Source organism: Pistacia vera, unplaced genomic scaffold (assembly GCF_008641045.1).
Source record: "Pistacia vera cultivar Batoury unplaced genomic scaffold, PisVer_v2 Contig929, whole genome shotgun sequence".
Lineage (NCBI taxonomy): Eukaryota > Viridiplantae > Streptophyta > Magnoliopsida > Sapindales > Anacardiaceae > Pistacia > Pistacia vera.
The window spans coordinates 209,829-227,324 of NW_022196811.1; the positions used below are offsets into that span (position 1 = coordinate 209,829).

General features: G+C 40.1%; 1 protein-coding gene across 1 annotated transcript; it reads right to left on the reverse strand.

The window, feature by feature from the left end:
- Positions 1-13,727: 13,727 nt before the first annotated feature.
- LOC116120195 (S-norcoclaurine synthase 2-like) lies at positions 13,728-14,531 on the reverse strand. Its single transcript, XM_031406139.1, has 2 exons — positions 14,348-14,531; positions 13,728-14,040 (listed from the first exon to the last, which is right to left on the reverse strand). Exons 1-2 carry the CDS (start codon positions 14,529-14,531, stop codon positions 13,748-13,750), a joined length of 477 nt encoding a protein of 158 aa, XP_031261999.1. The 3' UTR covers positions 13,728-13,747.
- Positions 14,532-17,496: the final 2,965 nt, after the last annotated feature.

Below are 17,496 nucleotides of genomic sequence, written 5' to 3' on the forward strand. Positions count from 1 at the left end.
AACGCCTGCAGGTTGCACTAGCACTACAGCGTGTCGACGAAAGGGTAAGCAGGTGGCAAAAAACAGGCCTACGGGCTCCAAAGGGCCAGCAAACACCGATCGCGTCCCAAGCAGAATACCAGTCTCGTTAAAACTCGGTGAAAGGACGTAGCCTAAGCTGTCCCATGCCACGTCACAGGTACACCCCCATAAAAGTGCTGGGCGAGGCGATTCTTATCACTGCCAGCAAAACGACCCAGATTGTCATCGTGCAAGAGGTTCCCACACTTCGCGGGGTGGTTCTTACCACCGCGGAGGTCGTGAAAATACCCCACACCATTCATCACTATCACATGGCTCTAGCTAGTGTGTTTCGAGAGTGGCCGGAACCGTCGGCCAAGACGAAGAGGAACCCGACCTCCAGACTTTTCTCAATCGTAATGACGAGGGTCGAACTCGCATGGGTGAAAGCAATCCCCAAGTGGCTCCATTGCCACAAATTGAGGAGCTGCAATGAGCTCTAAACCAACTAAGAGCTCAGCAAAATGAGCAAGGGCAGGTCGCATCTGCGTCCCTTTCTCTCTCGAAGTGCTAGCCGCTCCACTCTTACCAGGATTCAGGATGCCTGACATGCGGGCGTTTGATGGAAATTCTGATCCGCAAGATCATTTATATGAATTTAACGACCTAATGGAGCTTTACCAAGTTTGAGATCTAGCAAAATGCCTCTGTTTGGTAATGACTTTAACCTCCTATGCCAAACGGTGGTTCAGGTCGCTCCCAGTGGGATCGATCAATTTGTGGCCTCAGATGAGCGTGACGTTCCTAAGGCATTTTCAAGCGAACCAAAAGTTCTCGATGCCTTTGAGCTACCTCAGCAATGTAAGGCAAGAAAGGGATGAATCCCTCCAGTCCTACATCGACCGTTTCTACAAGGAACTCAACAAGGTGGCTCATACTCTCGAAGATTCTATTCGGACTCTAATCATAGCAGGAGTTTGTCCACAAACCGACCTGTGGAATGAATTATAGGCTAAGGATGATGTTTCCCTCACTTGCTTTTATAACCTTGTAGAGAAGTATCTCCGAATTGAAAATTCATTGGCGGTGCTCTACTGTCGCGATCTCGACGCTTCAAGCAGTATGTCAGGTCAGGGGGAAAGTAGAATAGCTGATCACAGAGAGGCCACTGACGATCAGCAAAAAGGAAAGACACCTTGCTACGAGCCCAAAAAGTCTTATGCTCTTGTCCCTCATCGCGATCGCGACAGAGACCAATATACACCTCTGAATGCATCTGTATTGGCTATTCTTGATAAATCAGAAGAAGCCAGCCTGCTCGGAGAGCCTGAGCCCATGAAAACTCCCGCGTGAGCCCGAAATAATAAAAAGATTGTCGCTTCCATCGGGATAACGGGCATCGCACCGATGAGTGTCGAGCTCTTAAGCAGGCAATCGAAGAACTCATCAAGAAGGGGCATTTCAAGGAGTATATTGACGACTCTGCTCTCGCACAAGAGAAAAGTCAAGGGGAGCAAGGAAAGAAGCATCGTGATCTCACAGGATATTGCAGTGTCAATATGATCTTTGGAGGGCCGCACCTCGCGGGGAACACGCGAGGTGCCCAGGACAGATATGCTCGTGCTGCTCATCACGACCCAATCAGTGTGATGAACAAGTAGCAGCGACCACAAAAGGTTCGCAAGGAGGAGCTAATTACCTTCTCCGAGAAGGATGTAGCCCATCTATATCATCCCCACGATGACGCACTTGTGATCACGCCCTTCATAGGGCACCATAACATCTGCAAGATGCTAGTGGATAACGGAAGTGCTGTGAACATCCTATTCCAGACCGCTTTCAAAAGAATGAACTTGGACGAGGCCGAACTGAAGCCCGTCTCGATCCTTTTTTATGGTTTTACAAGGGACCACCTGATCCCCAAAGGAACGATCCAACTTTCAATCACATTGGGTGACTATGACGAAGTGACTAAGGTTACTGAATTCTTGGTCGTGGATTGCCCATCTACTTTCCATGGAATCTTGGGGTGACCTCTACTATGAAACTTCAAGGCAGTCATTTCTATATACCATCTCAAGATGAAGTTCCCCACCTCGACAGGGATAGGGGAAGTTAGCGGATCTCAGAGCGCATCTTGCGACTGTTGCATAAAAGCGGTGTAGATGGCATGTAAAGGGAAGGGTATCTCGCATGGCATTCCCCGACAGGCTATGGCGATCAGCCAAATCGAGCCACAGCCTGGTCCAGCCAAGGATAATATGAATCCTCGAATTCAGGAAAGCCCTTCTAGTTGGCCAGTTGAGGATTTGTCCGAAGTGTCGGTCGACATGAGTGAACCGAGCCGAGTGTTAAGGATTGGGAGCAATCTCAACCCCCAGCTCGCCTCCGAGCTGATCAGCTTCCTAAAAGAAAATATCGATGTGTTTGCCTGGTTGCACACAGATATGGTCAGAATTAGCCCGGATATCATCTGCCATGCATTGAACATCGACAGCGAAGCTAAGCCAGTTCGCCAAAAAAGAGGAGCAATAGATCTGGAGCGGTATGTCGCCTTAAAGCTAGAGGTGGATAACCTTCTCCGAAACGGATCCATCCGAGAAGGACTCTACCCGACCTGGGTTGCCAACTCGGTTCTGTAAAGAAGCCCAATAGAAAGTGGTGAACCTGTGTCGATTTCAGCAACCTCAACAAAGCGTGCCCAAAAGATAGCTTCCCCCTGCCCAAAATAGACCAGCTCGTAGATGCCACCCCGAGGCACGAGCTGCTAAGTTTTATGGACGCGTACTCAAGATAAAATCAAATATCGATGTATGCACCAGACGAAGAGCATACATCCTTTATTACAGATTGGGGACTGTACTGCTATAGAGTTATGCCGTTCGGCCTCAAGAACGCTGGTGCGACCTACCAGCGGTTGGTTAACTGGATGTTCTCCAAACATATCGGCAAGTCAATAGAGGTCTATGTAGATGACATGCTGGTCAAATCCTATGTCGCTTTAGATCACATAGTGCATCTTGCTGAGATGTTTGATATCCTTCGACTATACAGAATGAAGTTGAATCCTCTCAAGTGTTCGTTCGGAGTATCCTCGGGAAAATTCCTAGGATACATGGTTAACCAACGGGGGATAGAGATCAACCCCGAGAAAATTCAAGCTCTCCTCGATATGGAAAGCTCGACCAGCAAAAAGCAGGTCATAAGCCTTAATGGGCAAATAGCGGCGCTAAGTCGTTTCACATCGAGGCTAACAGATCGCTGCCTATCATTCTTCAATGTTCTGAAGGCCAATAAGAAGTTCGAGTGGACTCCCAAGTACGAATAGGCGTTCCAGAGTATAAAAGAACACATCGGGAAGCCACCTCTCCTATCCAAGCCTCTTCCACAAGAGATCCTGCTCCTGTACTTATCCGTCTCTCAGTTCGCGGTCAGTACAGCCTTAGTTTGGGGAGAGGAAAAGGTCCAATGGCCAGTATACTATGCGAGCAAGCGTCTATTGGATGCCGAGATGTGGTATCCAGAAATGGAATGATTAGCTTATACCCTGCTGATCGCTTTCAGAAAGCTGCGACCTTACTTCCACACCCATACAATTCATGTAATGACTAATTACCCGCTCAGGCAGGTCCTCCAGAAGCCAGAGGCATCAGGTAAATTGCTTAAATGGGCTATGAAATTAAGTCAGTTCGATCTGAAGTATAAGCCAAGATCGACTATCAAAGGATAGGCTGTTGTTGACTTCATCTCAAAATTTTCCTATCTTCCAAGTGAGTCGGAGCAACAGCCCAGCGAAGCCATTCAGGAAACTGCTCAGAATCTGTCGACCTGGAGCCTCTATGCCGATGGATAATCGAACAGAAAGAGGGTCGGTACAAGTCTTCTCCTTTTGAGTCCAGAAGGGGCTCGCATTCAGGGCATCATCTGGTTCGGATTTAAGGTAACCAACAATGAGGCCGAGTACGAAGCTCTACTCGTCGGATTGCGGTTGGCTAGAGAAATGGGCGCAACAGCGATCAGCATCCACAGTGACTCCATGTTGGTCGTTAACTAGATCTTAGGAGAGTACCAAGCCAAGGAAGAAAATATGATCCGCTATCTGAAGGAAGCTAAGGCCGCACTCGAGCCGTTCAAGCACTTCGCGATCACCCAGATTCCCAGAGATAACAACTCTGTGGCAGACGCCTTGACAAGAATAGCCTCATTGCTAGACTCAGAAGCATCGTATAGCATTCTTATTCGATTCATTGAGACCCCTAGTATCAGCCCGATCGAACAGGCCGTGAATGTAACAGAATTAGATTCTTGGATGACTCCTATTTTCCAATACCTCAAGGATGGGACCTTGCCTGACGACAAGGTCGAGGCAAGGGTTCTACGAACAGGGTCTGCCCGTTACACCCTCATCGGGGACCAGTTGTACAGGCGAGGGTCTAGCGCCTCTCTCCTCCGATGTATAACTAGTGACGAAGCAGATTACATCATGAGGGAGATACATGAAGGGATCTACAGAAATCACACTGCTGCACGATCTCTTGCGAACAAGGTTATTTGTCAAGGGTACTATTGACCCCGAATCCAAGAAGACATCTACAACTTTGTCAAGAGGTGTGACAAGTGTCAGGGGTTCACGAACATACTACGAGCTCCTTCTCACGAGCTGATAACAATGACTAGCCCCTGGCCATTTTCCATGTAGGGAATCGATCTCATCAATCCTATGCCAGTCGGTAAAGGGGGAGTCAAATACGCCGTGGTCATGGTAGATTACTTCACCTAATGGGTGGAAGCCGAACCGCTAGCCGCGATCACGACCAAGAAACTCAAAGATTTCATTTTCAAGAATATTGTGTGTCGCTACGGAATTCCTCATACCCTCATCTCGGATAACGAAAAATAGTTCGATAACGAGGAGTTCAAGCAGTTTTGCGACGAGTTGGGCATCCATAAAAAATTTGCCTCAGTCGCAAGATAGCAAGCAAATGGTCAAGTTGAAGCTGTCAACAAAACCATCAAGCACACTCTAAAGGTCAAACTTGGTGCAGCCAAGGGGAATTGGGCCGACGACCTCCCTGAAGTCCTATGGGCGTACAGGACAACTCCGAGAACCTCTACCTTAGAAACGCCTTTTTCGCTAGCATATGGTTGCGAAGCAATGATCCCTCTGGAGGTAGAAACTGGTTCACTTCGGAGGGACTTGTATAATGAAGTCGACAACGAAGCGCTTATGAGAGCAAGTTTGGACCTTGTTGAAGAACATCGTAGCAAGGCTTCGCTAAGAATAGTAGTCTATCAGTAACGCGTGAAGAGGTTCTTCGATTCTAAGGTTAGACGAAGAGACTTCCAGGTCGGCGACCTTGTATTAATGGAAGTTCTTCTTGGTACTAGGGAACCAAGTGCGGGAGTGTTGGGACCGAACTGGGAAGGTCCATACCGCATCGACAAACTGATAAGACCGAGGACTTATCATCTCAAAAGGCTGAATGGTACCAAAGTACCCCGAGCTTAGAATGCTGAGCATCTTTGACCTTACTATCAGTAATTCCGAACTCAGTTTTCCTTGTAAATTAATTTTTGATCTTTGTAAATTATTTCCTTGTAAAGTATTATTCTGTTCGCTTGTACTAGTCTTTGCATGTAATCCTGTTCGTATAAATGTGTTATCATAGGCTTGTTCCAATACTGTAAGCAATCAGAATGTAAACTCATGTATAATAAAGAGAACAGAAATTGTAAAAGCAAAATGTATTTCATTAATGCAAAGAGTACAGCAGTCAAAATGGTACAACTGTTGGCCCTGATCTAACTCCTAGAGGAACGACCTCATCATCCTAAGGCTGGTTGGTTGGGGATCTTCGGACAGCCGCCGCTTCATCATCCTACCGTGCCATGGACCTAAGAGTTTCCTGCCAATCCTCCAGGAGGTTGGACATATCAATATACGGATTCTTCGGTCGCAAGGCATAGATGGACTCGATCGCCCATTCAGCGGCCTTCTTCTTGACCTTCGCTACTTGATTCTACATCTCTTTGGTCAGGGAAGCAACTTTCCCCTAACTTACCTGAAGTTCAGCCTCGAGAGCTTGCCTTTGCTTCTCGGAGGCATCCCTTTCTTGTTCTACTCGTAAGGCCCATAGAGAGGTCGCTTTGAGCTCCTGGTTCTTCTCTCTGACCCCTTTAGAGAGTTTGGCTATGGTTCTTTGAAGCTCCTTTATTTCCTCCCTATGCTTCTCGAGCTCCGCTTTTTGGAAGTCCACTGTGTGAAGAGTCGCATCCCTTTCACTCAGGTACCGGTTCACTGATTCAGAGGATAGGTTTCTTTCTGTTTCGACGACTTCTAGGCTTTGCTTGAGCTTTGCGTTCTCTTCCTTCAGTGCGACCTCCCCCTTTGCAGCTCCCAGCCAAACCTTCTCCAAGGACAGTTGCATGGAAAGCAGGGCCTACAAATAAGAAAAAATAGCAAGTTAGTTTATCCAAAGGAACTAAGGGAAGTCCTCGCCGAGGACAGTTCGTTTACCTTGCTTAAATGCTGGAGCGATGTGGACATCAGGTCCATGTCGCTGGAACCTACGAACTGCTCGAATTATTCCGAGAGTTCGTACTACAGTAAAGTGTAGACCATCGGCAACAGGTACTCCGGCAAGTTCCCCAGCGAGTCCAGCACTAGGGTTTCCTTCTTCACGCCTTCTTTGGTTGATCACCCTCAGATTCGGTCTGGCTGTGACTTCCTTGGTTGACCTCCTCCCGACGTCTGGCTGTGACTTCCTTGGTTGATCGCCCTCAGATTCGGTCTTTGACTCTTCGACCTGAATCTGCCTTCTCTTCTTCTTTGCTCGCTGAACCGTTGTCTTTAGCCTCGGGCGAACAGTTGATGGCTAGGAAGCCTTCGAGGTTCAGATTGGTGTATCTTTCAAAGGTTGGGGTTGAGAAGTTCCAGCAGGTCGCACCGGGGGGCCCGATGTTACACCTTCAGTGGAGGGAACGGTAGGAGCAGCATCGGTCGCCTTGGCTTTCCTTGACCGAGGAAAATTGAATTGCCTTCGTCGCAGTTGCTCAGACTCCTTTGGAGGCATGGTCGCTGCATGCGAGCATAGTTAGCAAGTGATTCATTTCACGACCAAAAAAGACCCAGTTAGCAAGACTTACTCAATGGGGGCTCTGATGCGTGTTTCTTACAACATGCAAAACTAGCAAGTGCACCAGTCGCTCAAGTAATAAAATGATGGGTAGGATATCGTTCCCACGAGGACTGTTAGCAAAGCACTAAGTTTCCTAACATTATCAAGTTGAAGTAATCGAATTCTTTGGATTGGTGGGAGCAAATTGTAATGAAAAACAACAATGAAATTAAACTAGGAATTAAATCTTAATTAAGAAAGCAAGATGAAACACGGAATATCAATTCAAGCAAAACGGGTAGGGTTTTGACTTCGTTTGGACTTTTATGGGTTAAACCTAAATTACACTATATTCACATTCATGCGCAATGGTTGTAAAACGAATTCACTAATATGTAAACATACCCTTCGGGCTATGTTTTCCTATTCATCCTTATTAACATTCCGACCAACAAATTGAAGGTTAATAATTCTAAATTCATTAGCACAAGAATCCTAAATTGATTTCATTAATTCTTGAATCTATCTCTAGCATCCAATACTATAATGGTGATTACCCAAGAAGCCTAACATGAATTATTTCTCAATCTCATCATGTTCATCACATACAGCATTCAATTTCAGAGTAACACACACCAAACTTATTCACATGGAAATAACACAATTTAACCCATTTAAAATCCAAACTACAATCAAAACCCTAACCCATAAAAGATTAGTTCATAGCTAAATTAAACTACAAAAAAAGAAAAATAGAAATAAACAAGTTAAACATAATGAAACTGAAGAAAGATAGAAATCTCCCCAAAAGATGAACTTCTAGTCAAAATCTGAACCTTCTCCTTAAACAATCCGAAAAAACTCAAAGCTTTACTCTAAGAAAAGTGTAAAAACGGCTAAACCTAAACAGCTTCAGATCCCTGGCAAAAGGTTAAGTTTTTCTTTATACTTAGTCCAAAAACCCAGCCAAAACACGCACAACACGAAACTGTGCGTTTAACAAAACTGAATAAATTGACTGTCGCCGCGGCGGAAGAATGAAGAAATCCCAATCGTCTCTGGCTTACTTGCCGCGGCGAAGACAATTCCTTCGCCGGGGCGAAGCTTCTTCCTGAGTTCTGAAATTACAGAACTGCCACTCCGCTTGCTTCTTCGCTTATCTCGATTCTCGGTGCTCTTCCTTGGAAACAAGCTTTATCGTGCTCAATCCTACTCCGGTACTCCCCTATCTTCTGAAATCGCAATTTCTGAGTCAAAAATATCCAATTTTGTGCTTATTTGCTCAAAATGTCCATTTTAACCTGAAACACGAAAAGTAAAGAATTAAGAAACATTCAGGTCAAAATGCACTAGAAAGCACCTGAAATCCGACAAAAAAATTAATAAAACGGTATAATTTACGGATTATCAGGCTCTAAAGAGCATTGGTGTGAAGAAACCATGTTCGCAGATTCACGGTTGTCACGAGCTTCTTGCGTTGCGACTAGCTTAGCAGGCAGGAAACCAAAAGTATGATCATTCATATCGAAGAGCAGCCCTAAGTCGTGTCTTGTTAACTGCCAGAAAAGAAAAGGTCGTTAGAAAGAAAACGCATTCCAAATTAATGAGTTCGCCAAGGGAAAAGAGCCTACTCGGGTCTTGAAAGCGGCAATGGCCATCGTAACGAAAGAAGAAAAACTTCGTTTCGTAGGCCCCCATGTTGCTAGGGTAGCTGTGTATCCCCCGGCTATAGTAGGTCGCTTGGACAAGTAATAAGAATCTTGTCCTTGCTCTTTTTAAGAAATACAAGCAGTGGAGCTCCGCGCGGTTAGCTCGCTCAGCCGTTCTCACGACACGCGATGAACATGGAACAGCAATAACATATGCGGTGGAGTGAGCTGTATTGGGTTATCCCGAAGTGATCCAAGATCGACCTGAACAAAAGGGTGGAAGGGGATCAATCCCCCACCCTTGATGATCTCCCGGAGATCGTGGCCACCCCACTTGATGGGGATCGCAATGAGTGGGCCACACGTGGAAAACTCCAGTCGATACCATATTGTTTTATCACTCTCCGAGCTCTTCCCCGGTAAGTATCGAGTAGACAAAGAAGTGACACTCGAAGCCCTGCGAGGACGAACGGTCTTCCTCAGATTTGGTCATTGAGGGATCCATTCTACTGGTTCAAAAGTGACAAGCAGGGGGGTCATTTAGCCATCGTACGCTACTTCGTACGATGACGTGGAAGGAAGCAAACCCCAAAAACCTAGAGAAAACCCTAACAGCATGATCGAGTCGCCATTCATGGCTCAAACTCGACGTGGGTGTCTCGTCTGATGAGCACCGGATGATTAACGACTTTATCGACCACAGGAATAAGAAATAAAAGCAGAAAAAGATTCTTACCCCTCGGAGTACGAAAATGGCTTCTGTCGAATATCGAAAAAACGCTGGTTTGGAAGGCAAAGACTCCAAGCTTGCGAAAATCTCCTGCTCTCTGTGAAAAAGATAAGTGTGTGGACATTGCCTGAGAAAGATATGAGTTTATAGCACGTAAAACGAACTACATTTAGGAGGCAAAAATTTCCACGTTGATCACAGCCATGTGTCGCAGATCAGTGAGGAAGAGTGAGCGTCACGATTGAAGAAAATCAAACCTTATCTTTTTTTCTGTTGAAAAACTCAAGCGACGGCACTCTCTCTCTTCAGCATTAATTGCGCCCCAATCTGCATTTAATGCTCTAATAAGGGGTGTCATTTCAGCATGTCACGCATTAATGTTGATAAAGGGTACCATGTCAGCCTACAACGTATTTAATGTGCCTGGTTGGCACTTATCACGACAATGATACGTTGTTAGAACAGGGGCTGCTTCATTAAATGCATCCATACCAAAAGCACAACAGGTAACGCCTGACGAAGTCAGGTCACTCATCCTTAGCAAGCAATGACCATGCAAGTCGCTGCTACGCAGAGTGCTATCCCAACCTATTTTCAAGCAGGTCGGAATCACCAGAATTTCCCGCAAGCATCCAATCGCGGCATGACTTATAGTTTCCAAGGTTCGTCTTAAACCTTAAAAACTAGGGGATTTCTGTGCCTAAAACATATAAGGGCTAACGTAAGGCCTAGTCAGCGTGCAAAAGTCAGAAAATGGGTACACCCGCCAGCTGCTTCTGTCAAAATGAGAGTGTGCGCCAGACCAGCCAGAAGTGTGGTGATCCCACGTGTCCAATCCTTGTGCCAAATCGCGCAATCATAGAAGGTGGGTAATGTGACATAAAGAAGGATTTGCACCATAATCCCACCAACTCACAGATTCAGTAATCATGCTCAAGTATCCACTATAAATAGAGAGTTCCTCCCATTTGTGGGATTCACTCATTTACTCTTGATTAGCTACTCTCTCTCTATAATTGATAGCATTCACTCGCTGTTACTATCATATGTAAGTCAGTCAGCTAATGCGACTTGACCTCTATCATTAATAAAATAACAGTAGACGTAGGACTTGCTACTTTAGCATCCGAACCACTTTAAAAGGTCTCCCATTTGTTTTTACTCTCATTTTTCTTGCATCACGTGTGTCTTCTAAGCCAGTCAGCATTGCACATGTGCGTTTAGTTGGTGAACAATCACGCATCAACACTGTAATATTTTGAATTCTTTTTTAACTTTGATATATTTAATTATTACTATATATATATATATAATATATATTATATATATAATATATATATATATATATATATATATATATATATATATATTATATATATATATATTAGTTTTGCATTTTTTTAATTTTTTAATATTTACAAAAAATTATAGTGATTAATTTTTTTCTCAAAAGGTTTGCCTTTTGTTTTTCATATAAAATGACGATTTTGTCTTTAAGTTAATCAATTTAACAGCCAAAATAGGTGACAAGAGTTTATGGTAGTTTCTGATAATTGAGGGATAAGTTTAGTATTATGAATTTTAGAGGGTCTAATTTTATTAACCCAAAAAGAATTCATAAAATTAAATTAAATTAAATGCATGTAACAACAAAATCATAATAAATTAGTAATTGTCCACATTGATAATGCCACACATAAACCTAATTCATTTAGTCTTGACTTTTCATAAAAAATTAACCATTATTATTTCTTCTTTGGTTCTACCAAATAAAACATAAGCACACAAAATATTATATATTATCTTTACTTTTATATTAATTATTATCAAACGACAATAAAATCTTTGAAGATTCAAAACTACTGGCTGTCTTCTCACATAGTGTTTTCAAATGGTTTCTGCTAGCACTTTCACAGTTTCACTTTCTTGATGGTGACACGAGAAGCTAAGAGTAGTTTTTTTTTTTACGATTTTTGTGCATTCATTTTTGTTTTTCTGAAAAATATGAAAATAATTAGAGTAGACGAAAAACAAAAATATGTTCAACATGTTTGTCTGAAAACTTATTTGAAAACACTAAAGATGAAAACATATCCCTTATGTTAATATGAAAACACTAAAAAAATAATAAATGAAATGTATGAAATTAAACATTGGACAAACAATAAACCTTTACAATTACCATTATTTATTCATCTTGAAAAACTTGTCTCGAACATATCACCTTGATTTTCTTACAACTTGTATTAAAAATCTTGACTTAAAATAAAAATATTTGTTTCAAGAAAGAGAAAAAAAAATATAAGAATGAAAAGAGAAGATATAATTATTTATTCAAAATATTTATATTTTATATTAACAGTAGGGTCATTACCTTGTTTGTTGCCAACCGTTTTCATATTTTAGATTAAATTTATAAAAAAAAAATGCTAAACAACTTTTATCTCAACCATTACAATGAAGAAAAATAAAAAGAAATGTAAAATTTGTTACGGGGTCGTTGGTTTATGGATTGAACTTTCCCTTCTCAATTTCATTGCATTGTAAGTTGAAACTTGCAAAAAAACACGTTCGTTAAGCATTTTGGAGTGGTTTAACGGACATGAAAAAAATGGTTGGAGAGAAAAAAGGGTGGATTATTTTTAACTTTTTATATTTTCTCCTCTTTCCTAAAGGGGAATTAACAGTTGACATATTTTTGAGACAAACTCTTTAAATCAAAATTTTTAATGCAAAATTGCAAAATTACAAATGAGAATTAACAGTTGACATATTTGAGACAAACTCTTTAAGACAAACGAAATAAACGATACTTTGAAATAGTTTTGTCGATAGTGTAGATAATAAATTTCGTATTTTTCATTTCTTTGTTTACGTTTTCAAACAAATATGTGGAATACATTTTATTTTTCACGTTTTGAAATACTGTTCTCAAACAAAGATACTGAAGTCTTTTTCATTTTTTGTATTTTCTCATCATCTTCAGTATTCTAAAAAAACTGAAAAAAAAAAAATATAAAATTCATAAAAAAACACACCCTAAACATACAGGGCCTAAATTTACTAACTCAACATCAACTTCATACTCTATCGTTGATCTTATAACAGTTGTAGTTGAATCTTTCTCAATAATTTCCAAACGAGTTCTATAAAGATTGAATCCAGTTGCTATAAACCCTCCAATCGTTTCTGCTTTAAATTTAGTGAGGTATAAAAAATAAAGAAGCCCTTAATCTGCAGGCCTTTCACTGTTATTTGTCTTGTTCCCTTGATAAGATGTCATCTACTCCTTGGACAAAGGTGCTTCAAATTATGAAGTCTACCATGAATCGTGAATTTTTATTTTTTTTATTTTTTTTAATATTGTTGGAATTTGGGTTTAAACCCGGTTAAAAGGAAAAAATTAACAAAGAAAAGCCACACAGCCAAGAGAAACTCGGAGAATGTGTGACTATGATATCGTTATCAGAGGCATTTCATGCTATACATACAATATTTGTATTTGTATATAAAACATTTTATACAAAGTGATAGTAATATTACTATTCTACTAACACATCAATCTATCTAATTAGTTATACATTTATTAAGTTTACCTTTATATTAATTCGTTCATTTATTTTGTACACGTTAGTTCGTATGGATGACTTTGTATGAGATTTTAATACGTGTAATATTATTCAAAAGGAGTGATAGATGTAATTGGACACTTTTTTTGGGCAAAAAGAATTAAAGAATATAATTCTCTTTTGTTGTATTTTCTCAATTATTCTCACTTTATCTTTAAGCCTAACATGGCAGTTCATCTAAAATCTAGAAAACCTAATAGAAGATCTTCTAATCTTCAAATATATTTAAGATAATTTCCCATCGAATTAAAAATGCTATTAGCTCCAATTCTTTATTTTTAATTATTATACTTAATTACTTAAACGACTGTGAATTTCATTAAACAATTGTCAAAAAATCCACCCATATCAAAATCGAATCTCTTACCTCGATCATATTTATTCAATCTAATTGCATAATTACCAAACAACAATTTCACAAAATCACAAAATGTAATTAAACTAAATTCACGTATTAAATTGATAACCCCAAAATCAACCACTATTATTTCTTCTTTGGTTCTACCAATTATTAAACATCAAGTAAAAATATAAAAGTTATGTATTATCTTTTATGTTTATTTTAATTTTATAATCAAACCAATATATTATCAAACCGACAGTAAAATCCTTTTGAAGATTCTAACCCGTAGCTTTCTTCTCACACAGTTGCTTTCCAATGGCTTCTGCTAGTATTTCCACTTGCTTGGTGGTGACATGAGAAGCTAAATTTGCTAATTCATCGTCAACTTCATACTCTATCGTTGATCTTATAACACTTGTTGCAGAATCTTTCTCAATAATTTCAAAACGAGCTCGGTAAACATTGAACCCCAGTGCTTTAAACCCTCCTTCAATGGTTTCTGCCTCCTTCACACGCTTCTCTTCATCAATCTTTGTGAATATTTCTTTCATATAACCTGTTCCAGGGGTTCCTAAAAACCAGGATTGATATTAAGTAGTTTTAAAAATTTCAGAAAAAATTGTGCATATATATCCTCTTTTCAAAGATTATAGGGTTTGACGGAAGCTCCTCGAAGCCGGGCTTGCGAAGCTAGTGTTGAGGGATTTATGTGTGTCTATATATAGAAATCCCCAACACTCGCTTCGCAAAACCGGCTTCAAAACTGGAGCCCTGACTGAGCCCCACAATTTTTAAGAAACAAGAAAATGCAGATGTCGATGAGAGAGCTTGAACCTCAAATCTTAAATCTTGTGTGTGTATATATATATTAATATTACCTGGTGGAAATGTGACCTTTAGAATTGTACCAACACTTCCATCACCTTCGATGACTTCTACTTTTCCGAGAACATCTGGCAGCAATTGATTCACAAGTCTGCCGAGCTCAAGGCCGCGGTAGACATCCCACACCGCACTAGCTGCTGCGGCTACCACCGTATCCTGTGAAAGCTGACCGTGCATTTTGAGAAGATTTGATTTTTTGATGGAGTTGTTCTTTATGGTATTTATAATGGTTGCTTTAGTAATTGGTCTGAATAGAAAATTGATTTTAAATCTGGAGAGATCCACGAGGCAGAGATGAGTTTGACTTTTTGAGGGCCAAAATATTAAACCAAATTTCACTTTCAGAGAATATAGATTGATATTTGATGGCAATATTTTAATTGATCACAAAATTATTATAAATTTTTATTAAACAAATTGATAAATATTTGATAAATTAAACAAATTTAATGTGCTTAAGAAGTACTTGTGTTCGTATTACTTCCATAAATGAAACAAATTTTTATTTTAAGTGAGAAAAAAAATAAAAATAAAATATATATTTTTTTTATTATAGGATTGACCCATCTTCTCTCATAGCACACCCTTTTGGGCTTTCCTCTCTATTTTTCTGATTGAATTCTACAATCAAGGTTAGGGAGCGCAAACTTCCCAATTTCCTATGTGGAGAAAATGAAAACAAAATACAAAAAAGGGTAAACGAACAGACGTTTCTACTTTCTAGTTTCAGTCAAAGATTTTGTTTGTTTTATTAAATTAGCTCTAAAGATATTTTAGAAATATTTTTGTTGACATGTGTACTGTCTTCAAGGCTTAATATCATTGGTCCCCCTATGAGATATGCAAGCCCTAGCGGCACAATTGTTCTAAAAAATCAATAAAAAAAACCTATGCCACCAAGACGTCGTTCGCTGACGTCAAATCATAAAGTATTAAATGACCCTTTCGCCCTTTAAGCGTTTTAGAAATTTAAATCAAATTCAAATTTATTGGATAATATCCGTTCAGCCCCTTAAAATCCCTTGCATGTTTGAAAACCGGTAAACAGACCCCTACAATATGGAATTCTTCCTCTTATTTGGAAAAACCAGTTTTTTTTTTTTCTTTCCCTATAGTTTCTCTCAATTTATTAGTAAACATATCTCTCACAACCCTAATTTTTTTTTAAAATATCCAAAAATCCATCTCTCTCAATATCAAGAAACTCAATTGCAATCCCCAATTATTGTAACACCAAAATGGTACAAACTACAACATGATTGACTTTCAAATAAAACTTACTTTATTTTTCTTTTTATTATTGTCGTAAACCTTCAGAAATCCGAATCTATACGTATCAATGTAATGTACTATGAAATATGTTGATGCTTGATTTTGACACCAACAACCTCGCATGTGCAAAGTGCTAAGCAAACCTTAGAAATTACACGTGATAAAGTTACAAACACGATTGAATGCAAAGACCTAATAATAAATGAGACAATGAGAATTTTATAGTGGTTTGGATGGTTAAAGTGGTTCCTACATCGACTATTTCTTTTATATAATGTGTTGCAAAAGGTCGCGTATAATGAACAACGAGCAGAGATACAATGACTAAGTATTCAGAGAGAATATTAGGCCAATCTCTTTCTTGTAGATTGTCTTTGCTATTGATTGTTATGAAAATCAGAGATCCCGAATTTGAGAGGAGGAGTCCTCTATTTATAGCTACTGAATTCAAGATAGTGATTACAATTTTGCAAGCAGGTAGGTGCCATGCAAGTCCTTCCTTGCCTCCCATTGGTTGATAACTTAGGAAATATCCTCAAATTATCTGGGGCTTGGACATTTGTGCGGTCCTCATTCACTCATAGACAAAACCTGAATTTGCTGGAGTGGTGATAGCCGTATCCTCTCTGTCTTGGGGCGACATGGCAGATCTTGGATGGCGTAAAGCCTTCCTAAACTCTGATTGGTACTCGTTGATGTAAGCTTACGTCAACCCTAGTTTTTTAGGCATAATAGAAGCTCCCTAGTTCTTGAGATTCAAGGAATTGGATCTTGAGAACTTCATGATTATGTTGCGACCTGACTTGTCTTCATAAATATTTGCTTGAGCTGAAAGTTGAGAATAGTCACATTGTTGCAGACGACCTAAAGTTGACTGCTTAGTCTGACCAGCGAATTGAGTGTAGGTTGTAATCTAGACTTCGAGAGTAACACAAGCGACTTGATGTGATCATTTACAGAGGTTTGCTGACCTGAGCTTGATCTTGTCGTGTGCTATTAGCATGTATTTTGAACTCTGATTGTCATTCACGACCTGAAAACACTAAGATCATTTTCCATTGAAAATTGTGAATCATCTCATTTGGTGTTCAATTCTGACATGTTGAATAAATGTCTTATTTGAATGAGCTCTTCAGATATTATCTGTTGTGCTTGATAGTTGGCTTCGTCAATAAAATAAACTTTATCTGACAGACATGTCTCTGCGTAATAAGTGTCAGCCATGAGCATTAAATACAAGCCATGTTGAAACGACATTCCCTTTTGAAGCATTAAATGCGGATGAGAGCAAATTTAATATGGAGGAGATAATCACGTCGGCGCTTGGCAATTTTGATAAAGAAATGCATTGGTTGATTTTCACGAAGCGTGGGGGTTACTCTTCACGCGGATTGACGACACATGGTCACAATCAATGACTAGGAGCACAATCCTGCCCAAACACCATTTATAAAAGAGGCCAAGCGTCGTCTTCCACCTTATAAAACCCTAAGCTTACCCTAAGTTTTTAGAGAACTCAGATTTTTCAAAGAGAAAAACTGCGTTTTCAAGCTTCAAAACATAAGTTCATCTTCTTCTAGTTAAGGCAAACTCAACGCTACAATAGAGCACCCGTCCCCAGCAACCAAGAGGTAAAGAAGTTTCTTCCTTTTTCTCCTTTTTCCATTCCTACCAAAAAGCTTACTTTTTATAATCATGGTGGTCATAAGCATCTGGTAGACTTAGATGATGAATATTCCTAGGTAGTGTTTGAAAGAAACACTTTAAGATTTAAAACTTAGGGCAAAAAGCTTTAGAAGATTATTCTTAAGAGTTTTTAGGGTTTTTAGGAGCTTTGCCGGCTATGGAAGAGAAACCAGGGTTCTTTTAC